Here is a 24,942-nt window from a genome sequence, read left to right as displayed (position 1 = left end):
AGTAATGTTGGTATATGGCATATACTGTAGGAGAGTAATGTTGGTATATGACATATATTGTGTGACAGTAATGTTGGTATATGACATATATTGTGTGACAGTAATGCTGGTATATGGCATATATTGTGTGACTGTAATGTTGGTATATGGCATATACTGTAGGAATGTAATGTTGGTATATGACATATATTGTGTGAAAGAAATAATGGTATATGACATATATTGTGTGACAATAATGTTGGTATAGGGCATATATTGTGTGACAGTAATGTTGGTATAAGGCATATATTGTAGGACAGTATTGTTGGTATATGGCATATATTGTGTGACAGTAATTTTCGTATATGACATATATTGTAGAACAGTAATGTTGGTATATGGCATATATTGGGTGACAGTAATGTTGGTATATGGCATATATTGCAGGACAGTAATGTTGGAATATGGCATATATTGTGTGACAGTAATGTTGGAATTTGGCATATATTGTGTGACAGTAATGTTGGTATATTGCATATATTGTGTGACTGTAATGTTGGTATAGGGAATATATTGTGTGACAGTAATGTTGGTATATGACATATATTGTGGGACAGTATTGTTGGTATAAGGCATATATTGGGTGACAGTAATGTTGGTATATGACATAATTATATTGTGTGACGGTAATGTTGGTATATGACATAATTATAGTGTGTGAGAGTAATGTTGGTATATGGCATATATTGTGTGACGGTAATGTTGGTATTTGGCATATATTGTGTTAGAGTAATGTTGGAATATGGCATATATTGTGTGACAGTAATGTTGGTATAGGGCATAAATTGTAGGACAGTAATGTTGGTATATTACATAATTATATTGTGTGACAGTAATGTTGGTATATGGCATATATTATATGGCAGTAATGTTGGTAAATGACATATATTGTTTGACAGTAATGTTGGTATATGGCATAAATTGTAGGACAGTAATTTTTGTATATTGCATATATTGTGTGACAGTAATGTTGGTATATGACATACATTGTGTGACAGTAATGTTGGTTTATCGCATATATTGCGTGACAGTAATGCTGGTGTATGGCATAAATTGTAGGACAGTAATGTTGGTATATGACATGAAGAGTAGGGCAGTAATGTTGGAATATGGCATATATTGTGTGACAGTAATGTTGGTATATGACATATATTGTGTGACAGTAATGTTGGTATATGACATATATTGTAGGACAGTAATGTTGGAATACGGCATATATTGTGTGACAGTAATGTTGGTAAATGACATATATTGTGTGACTGTAATGTTGGCATAAGGCATATATTGTGTGACAGTGATGTTGGAATATGGCATATATTGTGTCACAGTAATGTTGGTATATGGCATAAATTGAGTGACAGTATGTTGGTATATGGCATATATTGTGTGACAGTAATGTTGGCAAATGACATATATTGTGTGACAGTAATGTTGGTATATTGCATATATTGTTTGACAGTAATGTTTGTATATGGCATATATTGTTTAACAGTAATGTTGGTATATGGCATATATTGTGTGACAGTAATGTTGGTATATGACATAAATTGTAGGACAGTATTGTTGGTATATGGCATATATTGTGTGACAGTAATGTTGGTATATGACATATATTGTGTGACAGTAATGTTGGTATATGACATATATTGCAGGACAGTATTGTTGGTACATGACATAAATTGTAGGACAGTATTCTTGGTATATGGCATATATTGTGTTACAGTAATGTTGGTATATGACATATATTGTGTGACAGTATTGTTGGTATATGGCATATATTGTAGGACAGTATTGTTGGTATATGGCATATATTGTGTGACAGTAATGTTGGTATATGACATAAATTGTAGGACAGTATTGTTGTATATGGCATATATTATGTGACAGTATTGTTGGTATTTTACATAAATTGTTAGACAGTGATGTTGGAATATTGCATATATTGTGTGACAGTAATGTTGGTATTTGGCATATATTGTAGGACAGTAATGTTGGAATAGGGCATATATTGTGTGAGAGTAATGTTGGTATAGGGCATATATTGCTGGACAAAGTATGTAGTATAGGTAGAAGGATAGACTTGAACGCTTAACTGAATGTCTATATGTTGTATTAGGGGCTGGAATCAGTATTATCACAAGGTGTGTATGTCTTGCTTCTTCACTATAAAGTTATGAAATCATGATGCTTGGATAGCTGAAAACAGTCATGTACATTACACCGTAAATATCCTATATATTGATGGTTCTTTTAAAATACTAAAAAAAATCGAAGACAATAATTCCTGTTTTATCGTCAATTCCAATTACATGCCTTGATGCAACCGTATTGTCATTTAACATGCCATCGCTTACACCATTCGCCAGTCATTTGCCACCTTAGAATAACTACTAGAAGTGAACATAGCACACTGGAGTTTGGCCGTCCATTGCAATTTCAATAGGTACACACAATACACATACACAACATAAAAACATTAAATCATTGCAATAGGTATTTCCGTTTTCATTAATTCATTCATTCACTGTTCCATTTCCCTCTTCCCTTCCTCCTATTATCTTTGTAAAGCTTTCAAAAGGATTTGTGGAGACAAGTTGAGGCCATTTCCAAATTTGACGCATCAGTGACTAAAATGATGCCCGACGTAGTTTCTATTTTAACTTGTACCATATCTTCTCGTATTTTTTACGCAAAGAATTGACTTTGCCTGTGCATGTGTTTGTGATGGACGTCTGCGGGGAAGGATACGCACACACACGCAGAAAACAACATTCATTCGTTATGTGGCCTCTAATACATCCTCATTGTACTCCCTTCTTCTTTCTCCCCTTCTCTACTTTTCTCTTCCTCGTTACCATAGTGATTACAGGACAGAGCAGGTCATAGCAGGTCACTGTGTTCACTGCATGATCGTGTAAAATCGTACACCTTCCGCATGGATCGCTGATAATGCAACTACCCACTGGTTTGCCCGCCCGCCTACTCCACCTACTCCACCTACTCCATACACTCCACACGCTCCACCCACTCCACCCACTCCACACACTCCACACACTCCACACACTCCACCTACTCCACACTCTCCACACACTACACACACTACACACACTCCACCTACTCCACACACTCCACCTACTCCACACACTCCACACACTACACACACTACACACACTCCACCTACTCCACACACTCCACACACTCCACACACTCCACCCACTCCACCCACTCCACACACTCCACACACTCCACTCACTCCACCTACTCCACATACTCCACACACTCCACCTACTCCATACACTCCACACACTACACACACTACACACACTCCACACACTACACACACTACACACACTCCACCTACTCCACACACTCCACCTACTCCACCTACTCCACACACTACACACACTACACACACTACACCTACTCCACACACTCCACCCACTCCACACACTCCACCCACTCCACACACTCCACACACTCCACCCACTCCACCTACTCCACATACTCCACACACTCCACCTACTCCACACACTCCACACACTACACACACTACACACACTCCACACACTCCACACACAACACCAAATCCACCAACTCCACACACTCCACCTACTCCACCTACTCCACACATTCCACACACTCCACACACTCCACACACTCCACCCACTCCACCCACTCCACACACTACACACACTACACACACTACACACACTCCACCAACTCCACACACTCCACCTACTCCACCTACTCCACACATTCCACACACTCCACACACTCCACCCACTCCACCCACTCCACCCACTCCACCCACTCCACACACTCCACACACTCCACTCACTCCACCTACTCCACATACTCCACACACTCCACCTACTCCATACACTCCACACACTACACACACTACACACACTCCACACACTCCACACACTACACACACTACACACACTCCACCTACTCCACACACTCCACCTACTCCACACACTCCACACACTACACACACTACACACACTCCACCTACTCCACACACTCCACACACTCCACACACTCCACCCACTCCACACACTCCACACACTCCACACACTCCACCCACTCCACCTACTCCACATACTCCACACACTCCACCTACTCCACACACTCCACACACTACACACACTACACACACTCCACACACTCCACACACAACACCAAATCCACCAACTCCACACACTCCACCTACTCCACCTACTCCACACATTCCACACACTCCACACACTCCACACACTCCACACACTCCACCCACTCCACCTACTCCACACACTACACACACTACACACACTACACACACTCCACCTACTCCACACACTCCACCCACTCCACACACTCCACCCACTCCACCCACTCCACCTACTCCACACACTCCACCCACTCCACCTACTCCATACGCTCCACACACTCCACCTACTCCACACACAACACCCACTCCACCTACTCCACCTACTCCACCTACTCTACACACTCCACCTACTCCACCTACTCCACCTGCTCCACACACTCCACACACTCCACCTACTCCACACAACCCACCTACTCCACACACTCCACCTACTCCACCTACTCCACACACAACACCCACTCCACACACTCCACCTACTCCACACACTCCACACACTCCACCTACTCCACCTACTCCACACACTCCACCTACTCCGCCTACTCCATACACTCCACACACTCCACCTACTTCACACACTCCACACACTCCACCTACTCCACACACTCCACCTACTCCGCCTACTCCATACACTCCACACACTCCACCTACTTCACACACTCAACACACTCCACCTACTCCACACACTCCACCTACTCCACACACTCCACCTACTCCACACACAACACCCACTCCACACGCTCCACCTACTTCACACACTCCACACACTCCACCTACTCCACCTACTCCACACACTCCACACACTCCACACACTCAACCTACTCCACACACTCCACCCACTCCACACACTCCACCCACTCCACCTACTCCACACACTCCACACACTACACACACTACACACACTCCACACACTCCACCCACTCCACCCACTCCACACACTCCACACACTCCACACACTCCACACACTCCACATACTCCACACACTCCACCTACTCCACACTCTCCACACACTACACACACTACACACACTCCACACACTACACACACTACACACACTCCACCTACTCCACACACTCCACCTACTCCACACACTCCACACACTCCACCCACTCCACCCACTCTACACACTCCACACACTCCACCCACTCCACCTACTCCACACACTCCACACACTCCACCTACTCCACACACTCCACACACTACACACACTACACACACTCCACACACTCCACACACTACACACACTCCACCTACTCCACACACTCCACACACTACACACACTACACACACTCCACCTACTCCACACACTCCACCTACTCCACCTACTCCATACACTCCACACACTCCACCTACTCCACACACTCCACACACTCCACCTACTCCACACGCTCCACCTACTCCACACACTCCACCTACTCCACACACTCCACCTACTCCACACACTCCTCCTACTCCACACACTCCACACACTCCACACACTCCACACACTCCACACGCTCTACACACTCCACCTACTCCACACACTCCACACACTCCACCTACTCCACACGCTCCACACACTCCACACACTCCACCTACTCCACTTACTCCACACACTCCACCTACTCCACACGCTCCACACACTCCACACACTCCACACACAACACCAAATCCACCAACTCCACACACTCCACCTACTCCACCTACTCCACACATTCCACACACTCCACACACTCCACACACTCCACCTACTCCACACGCTCCACACACTCCACACACTCCACACACAACACCCAATCCACCAACTCCACACACTCCACCTACTCCACCTACTCCACACACTCCACACACTCCACACACTCCACCTACTCTACACACTCCACCTACTCCACACACTCCACACACTCCACCTACTCCACACACTCCACACACTCCACACACTCGCCTTTTCATTCCACCCACACCACAAACACCCCGAACTTTACCCAAACATATTCCAAAATGTTTAATGGTTACTAACTCATCACATGCATGCTTATTACATATCACAAGTTCTTGTTAAGCACACTTACCCACACCACAAACACACACACTCACATAACACACAGCACATACTCACACACACACCCCTTACACACTCACCCACTACACCCACCCACACCACAAACACACACCCCGCAAACTCACCCACGCAACCCACACCACAAACACACACACACCTACACACACCCCACACACCCCCCCCCCCCCCCCCACACACACACACACACACACACCCCACACACACACACACCCTCAACCCCAACCCAACCCCTCCTCACACACATTACATCCACACTCACCCACACACACCACACACCCTTTGATAAAGCGAAAATCGTGATAATACCACAGGCGCCACTGTCAAGGAAAATTGTTCAAAATGGATCTAAAACGCCATTGAACCATTTATTGTTGATGACCCCTGACCATTTACTACCTTGACGTAGAGGAAAGTATGTAACTGTTACAACTGCCAATAAACACTGCCTCTTTGACAAAGTCCCCATTAATTAAGTCGGACACGAAGATACATCCAATAAGCCAGCCAATAGAGAAGTGTTACACTGACCAGTAAACCGCTATACAGGTATCTTGACCCCATCAGCACTCTAAGCACTAAGTCAATAGACACACCGCGGTAGGCAGGTTGCAGCGACCGGCCAATGTTTGGGACATCGTGGGGATACGGCGATAACAGATCGATACTTAGACGTATAGGCAGTAAATGGAAACGAAAGTTTAACCTTGAATTGAGAACATGTACAAACAAGACGAACATATATAACGACTGATAGTGTGGGTTGATGGTTCCTAACGCTGACAACATCGTACCATTAGGTGCGAAGAGGTTTGTTAGGTAACCATGTTCATTGTATTTGTACTAGTGTTGGACATGTGTACGCGTGAGACTTTAATCAATGATGTCAGTGTTATATACTTGCACTGGGTGTGTATGCTCAAACAAAGGCGGCACAAAACAAGAACCCTCGGCCAAAAGCTGAGTCCTTTGTAGTATTCCGACTATATAACGAGCATGTGTTTATGAATCACTATGAAATAGTGATGACACCAGTGTTCGCGAAAAGGTGAGCGCATCCTGCCCTACCGGTAGCACACATCAGATACACATGCAAAGACAAGTCAACTATTCACCTAAAATACAGGAACATGTGGTACAAGTCAAAATAGGGAGGGGTATCGAACATCAGTTTTAGTCACTGATGCGTCAAATTTGGAAATGTCCTCAACTTGTCTCCCATAAAACATTTCTATTACGGGCTGGCCAGTAAAGAAACTATATCCACATGACTTTTCTCTTTCAGCTTTCATGATGTATATTCCTGCACTCATTCATCAGTCGACGGTAGTTGCACCACATGAAGGTACTAACGCCATCGGTGCAAACGTTTTATATATTCAATGATAAACTGGGAATTCCATTAGACATCATTCGTCACTGATGTTGTTTATTCCCATTGGGCAATTCAAATAAATACACAAATATAAATAGTTAAGCTTTCGGCTTCCCGGCCTTCACTCTGAAAGTCAGTTACAGCAACTGCTGAAAAAGGATCTCAAATGATGTAGCATGAACCCCACAGAGTGTGCTTGATGAAGGCCGAAAGCTGGACTCTGTATATTTATAAACATAAATAGTTCGTTGGCATCCCACTGACTGCTTATGTTTTTTTGTTTTTTTAAACAAAATATATAAAGACTATAACATCTTGATGTAATATGATAAGTGATTCAGTGAAGTATAAGTTTCAATCTAGTTATGTTTTATATCTTATTTCTGCGTCAACACTCATGTACCAAATCCATTGTTTCCTTCAACCGATTATGACAAACAATGGGGAGTAATGCGATATGCTAATATGCTATTGCATAATCATATATCCATCTTCTCTTTCTCGACCGTGCGAGGTCTTGGTGATTACTAGGAGAGTAAAACATTATCAATCCAACACTTACTCTGAAATATTTATCGAGCACTGGAGTTAGGTGTGATAAAAATTACCCATCCTATATCGATTCTGAAACATTTATCAGACACTGAGGTCAGTTGTGATAAAGATCACCCTTCCAATTTTTATTCTGAAACATTTATCTAATACTGGAGTTAGTTGTGATAAAATGGTATCCACTCAACAGCTCATCTAAAACATTTATCGAACACTGAAGTCAAAATTGTTTTTAAGTAAGAGGTATGTTTAACATAATTTATCATCCAAAACTGGCTCCCACAGGAGATATCGCTTGGGTGAGATCAAGCGATATCTATACTGTAGATATCGCTGCAATGAAATTGCATCACAATGCTTTGCAGACCATTTAACGTCATTGGTTACCATGACGTCACAATCAAATGATATCACTAATGGCTCTGCTACTGAAGCTATTAGCAGTACTTTTTCCACTTAAGACACTGCTTATTACTTTCGACAAACTGAAAAAGTTCGAAGAATGATGTTAGATGATAAATAAAATCTCACCCTCGTGTCTTTTGATATCGGCAAGCCTCGGAGTTTTCCCACTTTTATCAACTCGTGTTGATATATTTGATATCAAAAGACACTCGGGTGAGATTCTCTATGATGCTTCCGTTGTCGAATCGTTCAGCGGAGACTTTTTTCTAACTATGTTAACTTACTGCTACCAGGGCACGAGTATTTATTAAAGCGACAAAAAGTCTTTAAAGGAAGGTTTGAGATAAATAGACCTCTTTGAGAGTAAATAATGATGGAATCAGTCATAGCCAGAGACCATGGGGTTCATTACTCTTGGTAAGTGATGGAGTGTGTTATACAGTGTACACAGTGCTTTAAACGGTGTCCTACTTATACCATGGTGTGTCAGGTAATGTGTCGAGTCCCGGAGGTGGTGCAGGTCCTAAGCGTTTAAACCCAAGAGCACAGGTATGATGCTCACAAGTAAGGAACCGCACTGCAAGTTAAGGCACCTCAGACAAGTGGGCCACCAAGGCTGTTGCCTTTAAATACATCAGACGCCATACTTACGACTTCCGAAGGCTCGTCCTGCTCCTATAGTGATGTTGAGGATATCTGAATATAACTGCCTCATGATCATCACGACCTTCTTCTCACTCAAAGAATCGTTCATACATTTCACAGCCATGGAGAACGTCGTGGAATGTAGACTAGCGTTCAGGGCCTGCAGTGCTCCGGCCAATTTAGTTTTCACCTCTGCAGGGGTAAATGCGACGCTGTTATTGACACAGTCCTTCATGAGAAGCTCTTGCATCTTCATCCCTGTTATCAGCGCTGACACGATGTCGTGGACACGGGGGATCCTGAACGTCTTTGCCCTGCTTCCAATGTGTGATGACTGACAGAAGATGTCGTTCATGATGGTCACCTGTTCCTGAACCTCATCTCTGAATGACTGCAAGCATGTGTCCACAGTCCTAATATCAGCTGATGCCAGGCTTGAAAATGTTTCAGCTGTGGGTGATAAAAAGAAACCTTCTATCAAAAGTTCTGCTTTTATGATAGACAGGGAAGAAGCTAAGGGTGGGTTGAACGAGGCTGGGACTTTTGTTACGCGACTTCATTGTCCAAAAGAAACCATATAAACGTTTGTTAATATTCTTACGTAGAGATAAGGTAACGTTCTTACCTATATTCAATTCACAGTAACGTCCAACAAACCCCGGAGCGCAGTGACAGCTTTGGGAATCAGGCAGACACGATCCTCCATTAAGACATGTGGTGCAGTTTTCTAGACCTGAGAAAAAGGATATCATAAAAAAATACACCGGCACGAGATAACGTTTGAAATATAAACTGAACACAGACACAAATTGACGGAAAGACGGAATATGGAACCTGAGAGCCCTATATCGATCTCTTTGAATATCACGACGTTTCATGCACACTTACTCTTCTTATACACGTTGCACGTGGCACCAGTCCAGGGATACGAACACATGCAACTACTGAAGGTTCCGTTCTTGAAGACACAGGAGCCACCATTGTAACACTTGTCACACATCGCTGCAAATGAAGGGATACAGAAATGAAGAGAAATGTATCAGGAGTGTGTGCGTCCCCACAACGATTTAACCAAGTCTACATCAATTCACTATGACAATACAAGTTTAAAACAACATAAACAAAAGGTCCATGATACAATAAGCATTGCTTAAAGGCACCTGGTATTAAATAATATAATTATATAATTTAACAGACAATTTAACAACAATCAGAACTTGAAAACCACAACGTAAGATGGCACCGATGCCCTTTCAATAACAAGAGCATTTAGAATAGGAACTATACGTCAAATATATACAATTATACCAACTATTTTATATGTAAGTTATTACACGTTATGTGTCAATTAATTTAAGATAGAAGTATTATTATACGTTATGTTTCAATTACTATTGAGTTGGAATCATTACCGTAAACGTCAGATGTCCCATTGTGGCAGCGCCTCCCCCAGGTGTTAGTACTGCACATGCACCTGTTGTTGGTATTGCACTGTCCAGCACCGCAGTCTGCGTCCATTCTACAGTAGCCTCCTTGGACTGGAGAAATGACAGCCATTTGTATCTACTTTCACTTTCACTTCTATTTACATAACCTCTCAAGCATTCCCATACATTAAACGTTACCATGACAAAACATATATGAGGCCATAATTAATTAATTGTGATTTTGTAGAAATTTTCAATTATTTTGCTTAAAATAAAACATTTAAGTCGTATCACATGATGAGTGTCATAGTATGACATTTCTCTACGAAACTACGAATTCTAATGAAAGATAGGAGTAAAAAATTCGAAAGTAGGGTAGATGAGAACTAAACTACTTACTATTCTCAGATAGTTCATCAGCAAGGTCGTGTATCCGGCAGACGAGACGAGACACAAATTTCTTCATTCCTTCCGCAACATCAACTGGATCTTTAAAAGCATCACTTGTCTCTATGCATACCTTAGCACTCTCCAGTGCAATAAAGAAGTCGTTCTTAAGGGCATCGGCCACGGCAGTTATCTTGGTTTGGGCTTCACCAAGGGTGTCAGCCGTCGTGACCTCCTCACAACTTCTATTCGTGGCAACGCGGAAATCTTCAGAAGCAGCCTCTCTGCTTTCTGGAAGTCTGAGTGCACTGTGCTGCATCTCACCTCGAAGTTTAAGTTGGAAGTTGCAGATGATCGGGTTGATGATTGTCAGCTGATTTTGGATAGTGTTTTTCACATCAGTAATGCACCCATCAACAACCGCGGCTTCAGTTTCTGTCAGAGGTGGCTTGCCCATTTCTGCTGGAATGAAAAGAATGATATATATTTGCTGACTGCGACGGAAACAATCCATTCACGATTTGAATGTAAAAGATATTCGCATCGAAGAGGGACATGTGTCCACTCAACTGTTGGACTATATCAGCCTAGCATCGTCGAACTGTAGTACTTCAACACTTTACAGTGAAGCTCCGAAGTACTGAAGCACCGCAGCACTCCACTTCCGTAGAATCGTAGTACTTCAGCACCGAAGTAACATACCACTGTTGCATCGTGCCAATGTCGCACCATAACAGTGTAGGTCTGTAACATTGTAGCACCATAGCACTGTAGTTCTGTAACATTGTAACATTGTAGCACATTAAAACTGTGGTGATGCAACACTGAAGCATCGTAGCACCGTGACGCCATAGAACGGTAGTACCGTACTACTGTTGCATTTTAGCAGCGTAGAACCGTCGTACCACTTCAGGGGAACGTTCCACAAAGCTATCGTAGCGCTAATGTGACCGTAACTCCCATACGTACGACGGAACTTACGATAGACTTACGATTGTCGTTGCGCTACGATCACTTTGTGGAACGAGGACCAGCATTCTATCAACGTGGCACTGTAACACCTCCGTTCTGTGGTATCAATGCAAAGGCATCACCTGGATACTGGCTGAATAGTTCTAACAAAGTGAGTGAGTAACTGACTACTGCTAGTGGTTCATATCGCTGTGTCTACTTATCACAGCAATAGCACGTCAGACCTACGGCAGATATCTCGCTGGGCAGTTGTGTTGATCTGTTGTCGCATACTTACGGTCGGTGGGCTTCTTGATGTTGCAACGTTTGCCGGTGTAGTCGTCATCGTCGCAGACACACACGACTAGGTCACACATGCCTTTCCCACACTCACTGTCGTCATCGCAGGTGGCACCACCAGATGCTGAAAAGTGTATGTTTGAATTTATTTACAATGACAGTGAACTCGAAGTCCCTAAGACCATCGAACATTCGTCTAAGGCTCCGCAATTCGCTGTGCAGAGTTGCGTCCCTTGGGAACGCCAGAAACCTATGATTGTGGGTTCGAATCCCTGTTCGTCCCGATAATGTTTCTACGTTTGTCAGACCCATACCCGTGCTCGTGGGTCCGGCAACGCGACAATGTTCTTTCAGGATTACATACATGCAATTATGCATTTCTACATTATAATTATTGCAAAACAATCTGGAAACCACTCTGAAAGACCCCCATTAACACGGGCTGCTCTGATTTAAGTATAAGTGCGTTTGTTTACAAACAGGATAAAGATTCGGTCACGTGATATGCACATTAACTTGTGATAGTGGTGCCAACTCGCTTGAATTTTTCGACCCGAACGTCATATCTTTTGCGTCACGATGAATGGCATGACGTTAAATAGTGATCTTCCTTGATTTGTTTAGGGTTGCCCACTTCACGTTAGCTTACGAAGGAGCTGTGGTACTTATTTCCAATGCCTGGCATTTATGCAAGTAAAGTATTACCATGTAAAAAATAATGTTTCAGGTGTACAGCGCCATACTTTGTTTGAAGGCTATTGTCGTGAATCCTGAATTCAGATCAACAAATAACCCTCAATATTAACCCATACTGCTTTATTCAATATCGTTGCTAACACTTGCGATTTTTTGTCATGTGTTTTCATCGTCGAGCTAGTTTACATTTCTCCGTGCTTGATTGAACTGGGAACCGAACGCGCAATGTGGGGTTTCATATGTTAAACTGACCTTTACATTGAAAACAAACATTCTCGCGAATATCCCTGAAACTGGTCACTCCGAATAAATGAATACCTTGACCAATTATAGCATGACGTCACTGAAGGTTTACAAAAAGATATATGGATGTTCTTTTGCCATATCAGATATGACATTCATCTCCTCAAGAGACCTGACACAGGTAATATTTAACATCATCTGATGAGTTACACATGTTATATCACACGTAAAGACAGGTGTAGTTAAGTATTTTCTTCCTGAATTTTATTATCTGTCTTTGAAAACCGTAGTGTCATCAAGGGCAGGCATGAAGTAGTTCAGGCATAAAGTAGTTCCGGCATAAAGTAGTTCCGGCGTTTCACAGGAGAAACATAACAAGACATTTCACTCTTCTGACTCAGATTGTATATTTTCTTATAGATACAGTTTTTATCACTAAGTACATAGTAAATAGGATTTAAAAAATTGAGGGACATCTTTTTATGAGTGGAGCGTTGAACAGGAGAGATTAGGGACACTTTATAACGGGCGTCTGGAGATTACCGACATTTGTTTACACACATGTGGGTGAGAAACCCATTTGATAAAACTGGTATCAAACATATGTGTTAGGTCGAATTACAGGTCTGTGATTGGCTACTCCATGGTGATTTATGATGTACTGCTATCCTAATTGTAATTTATTGATAAGTTACTCGTGCTTCGGTCGAATTACCCTACTTCTGTGTCGAAAACGTAGAGAGTGTCAATAAATATCTTTGGTCTTATCTCGTTTGCATTCTCAACATCGCCTTGATAATCCACAGATATGGCGGAAACCTATATTGTGGAGGGTCACACCAGGTATGGGCAGTAAGCAGTAGGCCGGATGACGTGATGATGATGATGATGATGATGATGATGATGATGATTAGAGGAGATGCGTATCAACATCATCTAGTCTTGCCTACTCGTGACATTTTTGCCGACCACTAGTGACCATTAATTGTTATTTGTTTGGGTTCCATGGTATTTTCCGCGGTGAATATTGCTAAAAGCGGCGTAAAACCATATTCATTCATTCCACACTATTTTCACTTTCACTTGTCAGGTTAACGTCCCTTATTTACATATGCTGAATGATTCAGTCACGCAGCACCTGGTTGTGGGATGGTGGCAGTGACAGCTATCGCATGACGTGTTATCAAGAAGATACTTTGCGGCACCGGAAATTGGACCTTTATTGTTACGATTTAGCAGACAAACAAATTTCCTACTTAAATGATTCCCACGGACGGTGTAAGTCCACAAAGGTGATAATGTTTTACTCGTTATCAATAACAGGCATTAATGTTTAAAGGTACATATTTCTGAAACTATGTAATTTGGCGTGCGTGGTTCCATCGCTTTCTGTTTCAGAAACAACGGGAACCACGTGCTCGTAATTCAGCTCAGTGTGACCTTGGGCGACCTCGACCTTCAAAGTTTTGAATGCTAGTACAAAATGAATATTTGACTTACACCCTAAAATTAAAATACAGTTTTGTCCCAAATATAGTTAATTAACATAAACGTATATGCATGTACAGGTATTCTATTTAAGGAATAAACGAGTGGGAGTTGTTGATCGTACAATAAAACACAACAGGGAGAATGAACCGATTGCCATATGTCTCCTACTTTTGGATGAGATCGTTCGGCCACTGCGTTTATTTGTGTAGCCCAGCGCATACTCGAATCACCAGAAATGACGTCATGACAGAACAACGTTTTTATATTAGTGCTTAAACTTTTCACACGAAATACAAGAATGTTTTCAATTACATTTACGTTATATATAGTAAAGCATGCATTTCTTAATTCGTGAAGTCGACTGTGGGTGAGAATAAATCGTATAACGCTGTCCATGGCAGAGGAGACACGGTTCATTAATAATGATTTGGTAAATGAAAGAAATTAACAGTATTCAACACTGTTCCCCCGTGTATAAGATGGCGTTTTGCATTGGATCCGGGACGTTGTCATTTATTGTTTGCACATTATCGAGCGATAAAGGCATTCAAAGTAAACCAACTAACAAGCTGAAATGTTCGCCTGATATTGATTTGATGTCCCAACCATGCCTTTTTCATTGGCATATTGATTACTCTCCGTTAAGGCAACATTATCTATCTATCTATCTATCTATCTATCTGTCTATCTATCTATCTATCTATCTATCTATCTAACTCTATCTATATATCTGTCTATCTATATCTATATCTATCTATCTATATCTATATCTATCTATCTATCTATCTATCTATCTATCTGTCTATCTATATGTCTATCCAAATGTATATCTATCTCTATCTATCTATATCGATCTATCTATCTTTCTATCTATCTATCTATCTATCTATTGTTTTATTTAGTTAATATTTCCTGCCAAATAAAAAGACTAATCTCTGTATTCAAGAAAATATATCTATTATGAAATACTTTTACAGATATGACTTGGATTTACGAAACTTTCAAGCCAGCAATCGCATACGCTTAAAAATCTAAAACAGCTTAAAATATCCTATTTACATTAGCTACTTCCTCCAGCGACTGGTTTGTTTCTTCCGAGCAAGACATATCAATGAGGAATTGAGAATAAATACGATTTTCACGGACTTTAAAACATATAAGTTTACAAATACATTAAAGATACACGCGAAAGGGTATAACTATATCATTGTCTATCGCATTGTGGTATATACCTTTTTTTGTGGTTTCCCGCGGTCAAAATTATAACATCTGTATGTTTGTTTTAAAAAAAGGATTTCTCATACACCATATATGCACTGACATGATATGTCGCTTTGCACAATGCAATCAATTAATTACATATTTATAATTATTGTTTTATTCAAAGCATGTGTATACTGTTTTGTTAGTTTGTTTGTTATTAAACGTCGTACTCAGCAGTATTCCAGCTATATGACGGAGGTCTGTAAATAATCTAGTCTGGACCAGAAAATCAAGTGATTGACATAATGAGCATCATGATACAATTACAAGTATCAACCATGTCAGCAAGCCTGACCACCCGATTCCGTCAGTCGCCTCTTACGACAAGCATAGTCGCCTCTTACAACAAGCATAGGTTGCTGGGTGTATTAGAGCGAGTGAGTATTGCTTAACGCCACACCAGTATTCAAGTGTTATGAAGTCAAGCATAAAACGTCTCCACGTCTACCCAGACTCACTTTTATTGGTGACATCCTTAATCGTGTTATTCAACATCTCAAAGAACCTGGAATACACCATCCTCAGTGTCCTTAAGCCTGTGTCCTCCTCAAGACCAGCATCCTTGGTACAGTTCATGGCTGTATCGAGTAAGGTGACCACAATCCAGTTGTTCAAGTCAGTTTGAACCCCCATTAACTCACTGACCTCTTCTTGAGAGACAGTCCCATTACCCGTCGAGTCACATCCTTGGGTGAAGTAGCCGGAGACGTCTGTGAACGTTTTCCCACTCAAGACGTCTTGGACAGCCGGAGGGACGAACTTGTTCCGAATCTTTGATGGGAATCTGCAAGCAACGGAATCTACCTGGTCTGTATAAAGACGTAGAGCCGCGTTCAAAGAAGAAAAACATTCGATGGCTTTAGAGGCATCTTGTCCTGAAACCATTTGACTTCCAAGCAGGACCACGAGAACCAACACCAAAGTATCCATTCTGGGACTAGGGAACCATTAGAAATGACAGATCTCAAACAATAAACACTAAAGGTTTAATCCGTCTGATCCGTCAGACTTGACTCAGTGACAGGACGATTGTGCCGAAGAACCAACAACCCTGTCAATCAAAGATTATTGATCTCCCCAGGTCACGTGGTTTTCACCTGGAGCTGTCTGCACAAAGTGGTTTTTATTGTGACATCATCCCTATGTTCGATCGTCTTCCCAGCATTGCTTGACGGGACGCCACTCTCTTTAATACAAGGCATTGATGACCCAAGACGAGATGTATGTGTGTCTTTCCTAATACAGTATATGCCCAATCGATGGGACGATTGTGTTCGGGAAGTTCATGACCACATCCCGTTACCGTTTCGATGTCAGTTGTAGATAATTTATCACCTACAATTTCAACACCGTAACCATAGCGATTAAAAATCCCTTCGTGAAGGTTGCATTGTGGAGCACGCGCGGTGGTGGTGTGGTGCGCTGTTGTGTTGTACAAGCAATGTTTATGGTAACCTTGACAACAAACACGCCATCATGATGGGTACGCTTCGGTAGCCACGTTGTTGCAAATTCCTACAGAAATATAAATTACTAAAGGTTTTCATTATTTTCATCATTTCCATCGATTTTCATCGTTGTCCTTGTATTTAATCAAAGGCATTCCACGAGGACGCAAACGAGCAATATTTTGAAGTTCGACTGATTGAAAATATATGTCTACCATTTATCTTTATCGATTATGTTTTTTTCTAATCATCGGTAGGAAATCAATAGAGAAAACTGTGACACCTGGTCGTATGCCTTGAGTCGCGCATCGTTCCTTCACGACTCGTTGGTGGAGTTTCTTTATATTTTTTGTTGATAATATCCGTGATCATATTTGGCTAGGCGATATCATTGCGTTTGTGTTGGAAGGTATGAGGGAAATACATGAACTGTGCACAACGATGTATCCACTGGGTCTAAACCGACAGCCGAGAAGAGCCCGACATTCTTTTTAAACTTTTTAAGATTTTGATCTAGTATTTATGTTTGATCAATAAACGTGTTAATTATTATTTCAAATCTTGCAAAATCGATACAATTTTGTTAATAATATGTTATCAGTTTCTATTTAGAATACACCGTTTATCCATGACACAAAACTACAGAGCATTCTGTAAACAGATGCAGTTATAAATATGTGCTTTGTGGAGGCCTTCACGAAGTTAAATGCTTTCTAAAAATAAGAGAAAATACATGAAATATATTATATTAAAGAAGAAATGTTTGATAAACTGGGCGGCAAAAGAAAGTATAGGTTGAGTTCCATGATCGATAAAAAACATAACAAGAAGAGGTTTTGTTGTGAATTATAATATAATCTAGGGAGGGGTAACAAATGATTGATCAACCACAGTTTGAATGAAATTGTACAATCACAGGTAATGTAAGCTCAAGGTAAACAAAGGTGGGGTAAGAAATTTCATTTTCAAAAGTTGTCTGAAATGTCATCAAAAAATTGTCAGACACACTACAAGTTCATTGTCGACACAGTTGCCTTCAATAGCGTGTATGAGCTCCCGCTGCCTCAATGCATGCTCTGATACGCCGCCTCATCGATGACGTCAGTCTTCTGATGACGTGGACTGGAATCCGTTGCCACTCATCTCTCAGGGCTTGCTGCAATTCTTGTCTGTTGACGGGAGGCTGATGGCGTGCTCTAATCTGTCTCTCAAGATGGTCCCACAGATGTTCAATAGGATTCATATCGGGTGAGTGGGAAGGCCAGGGCAAAAAGTCAACGTTCTGCTGGTTTAGAAAGTTCCGAGTCAGTCTTGCAGTATAGGGCCTGGGACTGTCGTGTTGAAACAATGTCCCCTGCTGTTGGTTTTGTAAGAACGGAAGCATGACTGGCTGCAACACTTGGTCTCTGTACTGCACAGCGTTCAGGTTTCCGTGTATAATCACCAAATCAGTCTTCTGATCTCCACAAATACCGCCCCACACCATGACACCTCCCCCGCCGAATGGATGGACCTCTCGAATACACGCCGGAGCCAAACGTTCCCCTCTGTGTAGATGAACTCGTTCTCTGCCGTCATTTCGAAACAAGTTAAACCGACTTTCATCAGTAAACAGCACTCGACGCCTATTTCTCACTTGCCAGCGTCGAACCTGCCTCGCCCATCGCAGTCTCAGGCGTCGATGTTGAGCAGTCAGCACCATTCCTCGGAAAGGACGATTCCAGCAGCGCACGAACTGTACGTTGGCTAATGGGATGTCCCAACGCTGTTGCTGCCGTCGCCGTCGCCGTTACGAATCTGTTTCGCAGGTGAATGAACCGTATCTGACCGTCTTCCAGTGGTGTTGTCACTCGGGGTCATCCGGTTCTGGGCATGTCCTGTGTCCTCCCTGTCTGTCTGTACCGTTGAATCAGCCTGGCTGCTGTCAATGGTATACAACCAAACCTTCTGGCAATTTGGATCTGTGTTACCCCCATTTCGGCCATACCGATGTCTCTCTCTCTCTCTCTCTCTCTCTCTCTCTCTCTCTCTCTCTCTCTCTCTTTTGTGTGCTTTCATCACTGCAGACGAACACATTTATGCAGCTAACATGCACGTGCAGTTTATGCCATAAGCGGGAAACCTGTTTCACCATTTTTTTGTCACCGCACGAGCGCCGTCAAAGGTACCTGTACCATTTGGTACCTGTTCCTTGGCAGTCATATTTCCAATACCCACTTTCCACTAGTATAGCTGTTTTTAGTAACATTACAAATTGCCAACCTATACTTTCTTGTGCCGCTTAGTTTAAATGTCCTGTATTTTCCTGTATCAAGACATAGAAAACTGAAATGAAATCATCAACGCAGGCAATGACACCAGGTTTTCGCGGAAAGGTTCGTGTCCTGTCCTGTAGGTAGCCACTGAGTTTCTTAAATTTAAGAAACAAATCCCCCATGTAACTATTTCTCAATAATTATATTTTCTCTTTTATTACGGTTCACTTGTAAGTTAGTTTTTATATCCTACATTACAATGGATTGAAATTAAAGGAAATACATTTGGAGGACAAACTATACGCATTAATAGATTTCATCTGCATGGAAAGAAGCAATATTTCATTTTATTTTTTTAAGTAGATATTATTGTCCTGTACAACATGTTCCCATATGATTTGTTCCGGTGAACTCTTGACTTGCCTCTGCATGTGCAGGGTGACCCCAAGTGCCCAGCTTTTCGCGAAAACCTGATATCATCAGTATTCAAAAACACATGCTCACGATACAGCCGGAATGGACTTTTAGATATGATTATGGACATATTTTTTTGTTGCTTTTATATTTTATAACACCTGGTGCCATCACTTTCAGTGATCCATTCATATTATTGTCACCTCAGTTTTACCTTTCACCCAGTGGAATCTGTTCCGCAGACAACCGAAACTGATTTATTTCTGTCGTTATAATTTTACGTTAGTTTTCTGTCAAAAACAAATTCTGCACGTTGTAAAGATGTTATACAGATGCATTGTCACATTGTTGGAACTTGCGTCTTGACTTGATCAACAAACAAATAACACATAAAATGTACATCTCGTGTTAGACGTGATATGGAAGGTGTAGTTTGTGTGGTAAACCTTATCATGGGCTCTGGCCTCTGACGCGGAGAGAGTACTGACTGAACTAATTCTCCCTGGAAACAGACGTGTGTTGTGAATAACGTTTCAATACATGAAGATGCAACAAGGACTGTTATGGTGAACCTGAAGCACTGTTGGCCCAGTGGAGATCTGGTTGGAATTGGTCTTCAGCATCCATGCGTGTCGTCAGGCGGCTAACTGGGTTGGGTGGTCGGGCTCACTAACTTGGGTGATGTATTCCAATTGCGAAGATCGATGTTCATGATTGCTCACAAGAATTTCTGGCCCAGACTCGATTATTCACAGACCGCCGTTACACACCTCCTGGAATATTGAGTGAAACCACAAGTCGCAGAAGTAGTAGTATCATATAGTAGTTGTAGTAGTAGAAGCAGTGGTAGTAGTTCTAGTGGTAGTTAAAGTTGAAATGGTAGTTATACTAATAGAAGTATGTGTAGTAGTAGTGGTAGTAGTAGTAGTAGTAGTAGTAGTAGTAGTAGTAGTAGTAGTAGTAGAAAGTACCGGAATCCCAGTATAGAAGAATAAGTAGAATTTTGTTATTCGGAGAATTGGACAATAGTTTTTACATAACAGAGCGCGTCGTCCGAAATGACCTTCCAGTGCTATTACTGGCTTACTGTTTGATAACAACGATATGATAGTCATGGTTCGTGTCCCACGGGTAATCTCATAATGAGAGATAGTCTACTTTCGTTCCTTTGAAGTTTCGTCAAAATCAATGTCACTATCCAGCAATGAGAATCACCCATAACCGGGTGATCCTTAATTATTAATGGGTCACCTGTCATGGCCAATATATGACCACGGGAACCCCATCAATTCCTTTTTACACAGTAAGATACATACACAGTTTCGAAATAAAACGGTTGTGTTTAATACGCTTGGTAGCAAGGGTATTTAAACAAGATGGACAATCCACAGCACACTTTGTAGAAACGTCCATGAACTTGGAAATTTTTTAACATGAACTTACAGATCCGTGAAGATCCGGGGTAGAATAGGTCTTCAGTAACCCATATTTGACGTAAATGGCGACTATGCTTGTCGTCGGAGACGCCTAACGGGATCGGGTGGTCAGGCTTGCTGACAGCTCAACAGGCGACTAACGGGATCGGGTGGTCAGGCTTGCTGACAGCTCAACAGGCGACTAACGGGATCAGGTGGTCAGGCTTGCTGACAGCTCAACAGGCGACTAACGAGATTGGGTGGTCAGGCTTGCTGACAGCTCAACAGGCGACTAACGGGATCGGGGGGTCAGGCTTACTGACAGCTCAACAGGCGACTAACGACATCGGTTGGTCAGGCTTGCTGACAACTCAACAGGCGACTTACGGGATCGGGTGGTCAGGCTTACTGACAGCTAAAAAGAATCGTGGCAGGTCAGTTTTAATACAAGCCCTACAGATGACGTCACGCACGACAGACAGGTCGCTTGAATTCCATGATCAGTTTAATAGCGCACCTTTTCTCGAAAGATATCGCCTCTGATTGATAGAGATTCTGAACAATATGCTTATGGTGCAGTCGAAATCGTACAGGGGATATTGCTGATGATTGTGGAAATTGTTTTGTCACTGTTTTAGACCAAACGCTTGAACCACTTGGCTACCCGAAGTGTCGATGATCGTATCTTTGTCACCTGGAGTGAGTGAGGCTTTGAATGCAGTTTTGCTTTTGGCATGTATAGGAATGTCAGTATTCGAGTCTGACTGACCTTAGGATGAAGGATCAGCCTTGAGGACACGACACACTGTTCACTTTTGTAGGGATATTTTTATCTTTTAATGCTAAACAAAAATAATTCTCATATCAATATGTATATTTAAATATAATGACATATCTTAATATCCCTATCAAATGTTGAGAAGTATATATGAACCAGGTCACACACAGCAACCAACCGATCATCATTTTGAGCCGACAGCCTTCGTAGTCTAGTTGACGTCAGGCCGGAAGGTCAGCAGTACGGCGCGTCTTATCAAAAGCTGTTAAAATATGGTACTTGTTGTTACCCTTGATGGTGCTCAGCATGAAGTGGATAAAACAAGGACTGTCAGCTAGCTGTCAGTATACTGACTGAGGTCGTGCGGCATGGTGTCTTAGTGGGCCAGCGCTATTTAACTAGCATTCGCGTACACACATATTACAGGGTATCTATACTGGGTATATACTGGGTCCCTATGCTGGGTATATACAGGGGACGCATACTTGTGATCTATATTAGAGACCAATACTAAAGTCCTCGCCACTTGAAACAGAATCACAAAATATCGTGATGAATAATTAACGTAGCGCTGCATGTGTTCTAATTCGTATATACAGTTAAAACCAGCCATTCCGCCTAGGAAGATTACTTACAGAAAAGGCAAAACTTGTAACGTGCGCGCTTTTCAATAAATGTCGATTTTCTTAGCGATAAACATCATCATTGAGTTGGCTCTGGTAAATTATACCAAGCACGTGATTGGCTCTACTTAGGACAAGAACGTTGATTAAAGACAAATGAACAAGAAATGTGGCCACGACATACTCCCTGACTCGGGTACAAGTACTACAACTATGTCATATATAGACATAAGTGAAAGCGATATGCTTCGTTAACCATCCATGTGGCACTGTGAATACAGGGATCAATCGTTCATGCTGTGTGATAATGCCACTATACGTCGATCTACAAAAAAATCTATTAAACATAATGTGTGTTTAGGATAACGAATATCACAAGTAGGTAGCAGCAGGGAGACAGTTAACAATATAGCTGTAACATCAAGGAAACAGTACACAAAATAGCTGTAACATCAAGGAAACAGTACACAAAATAGCTGTAACATCAAGGAAACAGTACACAAAATAGCTGTAACATCAAGGAAACAGTACACAATATAGCTGTAACATCAAGGAAACAGTTCACAATATAGCTGTAACATCAAGGAAACAGTACACAATATAGCTGTAACATCAAGGAAACAGTTCAAAATATAGTTGTTACATCAAGGAAACAGTACACAAAATAGCTGTTACATCAAGGAAACAGTTCACAATATAGCTGTAACATCAAGGAAACAGTTCACAAAATAGCTGTAACATCAAGGAAACAGTACACAATATAGCTGTTACATCAAGGAAACAGTACACAAAATAGCTGTAACATCAAGGAAACAGTACACAAAATAGCTGTTACATCAAGGAAACAGTACACAAAATAGCTGTAACATCAAGGAAACAGTACACAAAATAGCTGTTACATCAAGGAAACAGTACACAAAATAGCTGTAACATCAAGGAAACAGTACACAATATAGCTGTTACATCAAGGAAACAGTACACAAAATAGCTGTAACATCAAGGAAACAGTACACAAAATAGCTGTTACGTCAAGGAAACAGTACACAAAATAGCTGTAACATCAAGGAAACAGTTCACAAAATAGCTGTAACATCAAGGAAACAGTTCACAAAATAGCTGTTACATCAAGGAAACAGTACACAAAATAGCTGTAACATCAAGGAAACAGTACACAAAATAGCTGTTACATCAAGGAAACAGTACACAAAATAGCTGTAACATCAAGGAAACAGTTCACAATATAGCTGTAACATCAAGGAAACAGTTCACAATATAGCTTTTACAGCAAGGAAACAGTTGTCGTAAGACAATGTTAAAGTATGGGAGTTACGATCACCTAACTGCTGCGATCGCTTTGTAGAACGGGACATATTGCACCAATGTAGCGGCCTTGAGCACGTGTTGAACTGTGAGTGCGGCGCAATTTAAATCTGCAAATAAACATGCATAATTATGTTACAACACGTAAATTCTTCATTTCGTATATGACGAAGAAACCCCTGTAGAATGGCATGGTACTACTAGTTGAGCGTCCCGTTGTATCAGCCAGCTGTACAGTTGATTACAGCATATCCATAATAACACCAGGGGTATATTCAAATGGAATACGAGGGCTGGTGAAAAGGTTCTAAGCCTAACCAAACCAACAATTTTGAAATTGTTTTTAATTTTATTTTTAACATAATATCCCTGTTTTTAATGCACTTCTAATATCGAGAGTGAAGCTTTTCAATTCCAGTCAGAAAGAATTTTCTGAAGGCACCATGAAAAACCCATTCACGGCAGCTTTGAGGTCATCGTTGTCGTCACAGCGCTTTCCATGCAGGTGTTCTTACAGTTAGGGATACAGGTGGAATCAATTGGTGCCAGGTCTGGGGGGTATAGAGGATGAGAAAACTCCTCGAACCCACATTGTCGCACAGCAGCCTTTGCAGTCGAGAGGTGTGAGAAGAGGCAAGGTCATGAAGTAGTAGAACTCAAGCAGTCAGCATTTCTCACCGCTTTTTTTTGATAGGATCTCTTAGGC

At 41.7% G+C, this 24,942-nt stretch overlaps 2 protein-coding genes across 2 annotated transcripts in view; both read right to left on the bottom strand.

The window, feature by feature from the left end:
• LOC139466644 (uncharacterized) overlaps positions 1-16,996 on the bottom strand; it is a 141,961-nt gene extending 124,965 nt beyond the window's left edge. The window contains exons 1-7 of the mRNA XM_071248228.1: positions 16,442-16,996; positions 12,289-12,414; positions 11,052-11,498; positions 10,638-10,763; positions 10,114-10,227; positions 9,851-9,958; positions 9,232-9,675 (exon numbers count right to left, since the gene is read on the bottom strand). Of these exons, the coding sequence (XP_071104329.1) occupies positions 9,232-9,675; positions 9,851-9,958; positions 10,114-10,227; positions 10,638-10,763; positions 11,052-11,498; positions 12,289-12,414; positions 16,442-16,913 (1,837 nt within the window). The 5' untranslated portion in view covers positions 16,914-16,996. The remainder of the gene's footprint in view (positions 1-9,231; positions 9,676-9,850; positions 9,959-10,113; positions 10,228-10,637; positions 10,764-11,051; positions 11,499-12,288; positions 12,415-16,441) is intronic.
• A 2,181-nt stretch (positions 16,997-19,177) lies between these two features.
• LOC139466643 (uncharacterized) overlaps positions 19,178-24,942 on the bottom strand; it is a 38,080-nt gene continuing 32,315 nt past the window's right edge. Inside the window, exon 3 of the mRNA XM_071248227.1 lies at positions 19,178-19,327. Within this exon, the coding sequence (XP_071104328.1) occupies positions 19,178-19,327 (150 nt within the window). The remainder of the gene's footprint in view (positions 19,328-24,942) is intronic.

The sequence above is a fragment of the Haliotis cracherodii genome, unplaced genomic scaffold (genome assembly GCF_022045235.1).
Source record: "Haliotis cracherodii isolate W230 unplaced genomic scaffold, xgHalCrac1.p SCAF_19, whole genome shotgun sequence".
Lineage (NCBI taxonomy): Eukaryota > Metazoa > Mollusca > Gastropoda > Lepetellida > Haliotidae > Haliotis > Haliotis cracherodii.
Note: the sequence above shows the minus strand (reverse complement) of the source record. Positions and strands in the feature narration are given on the sequence as shown.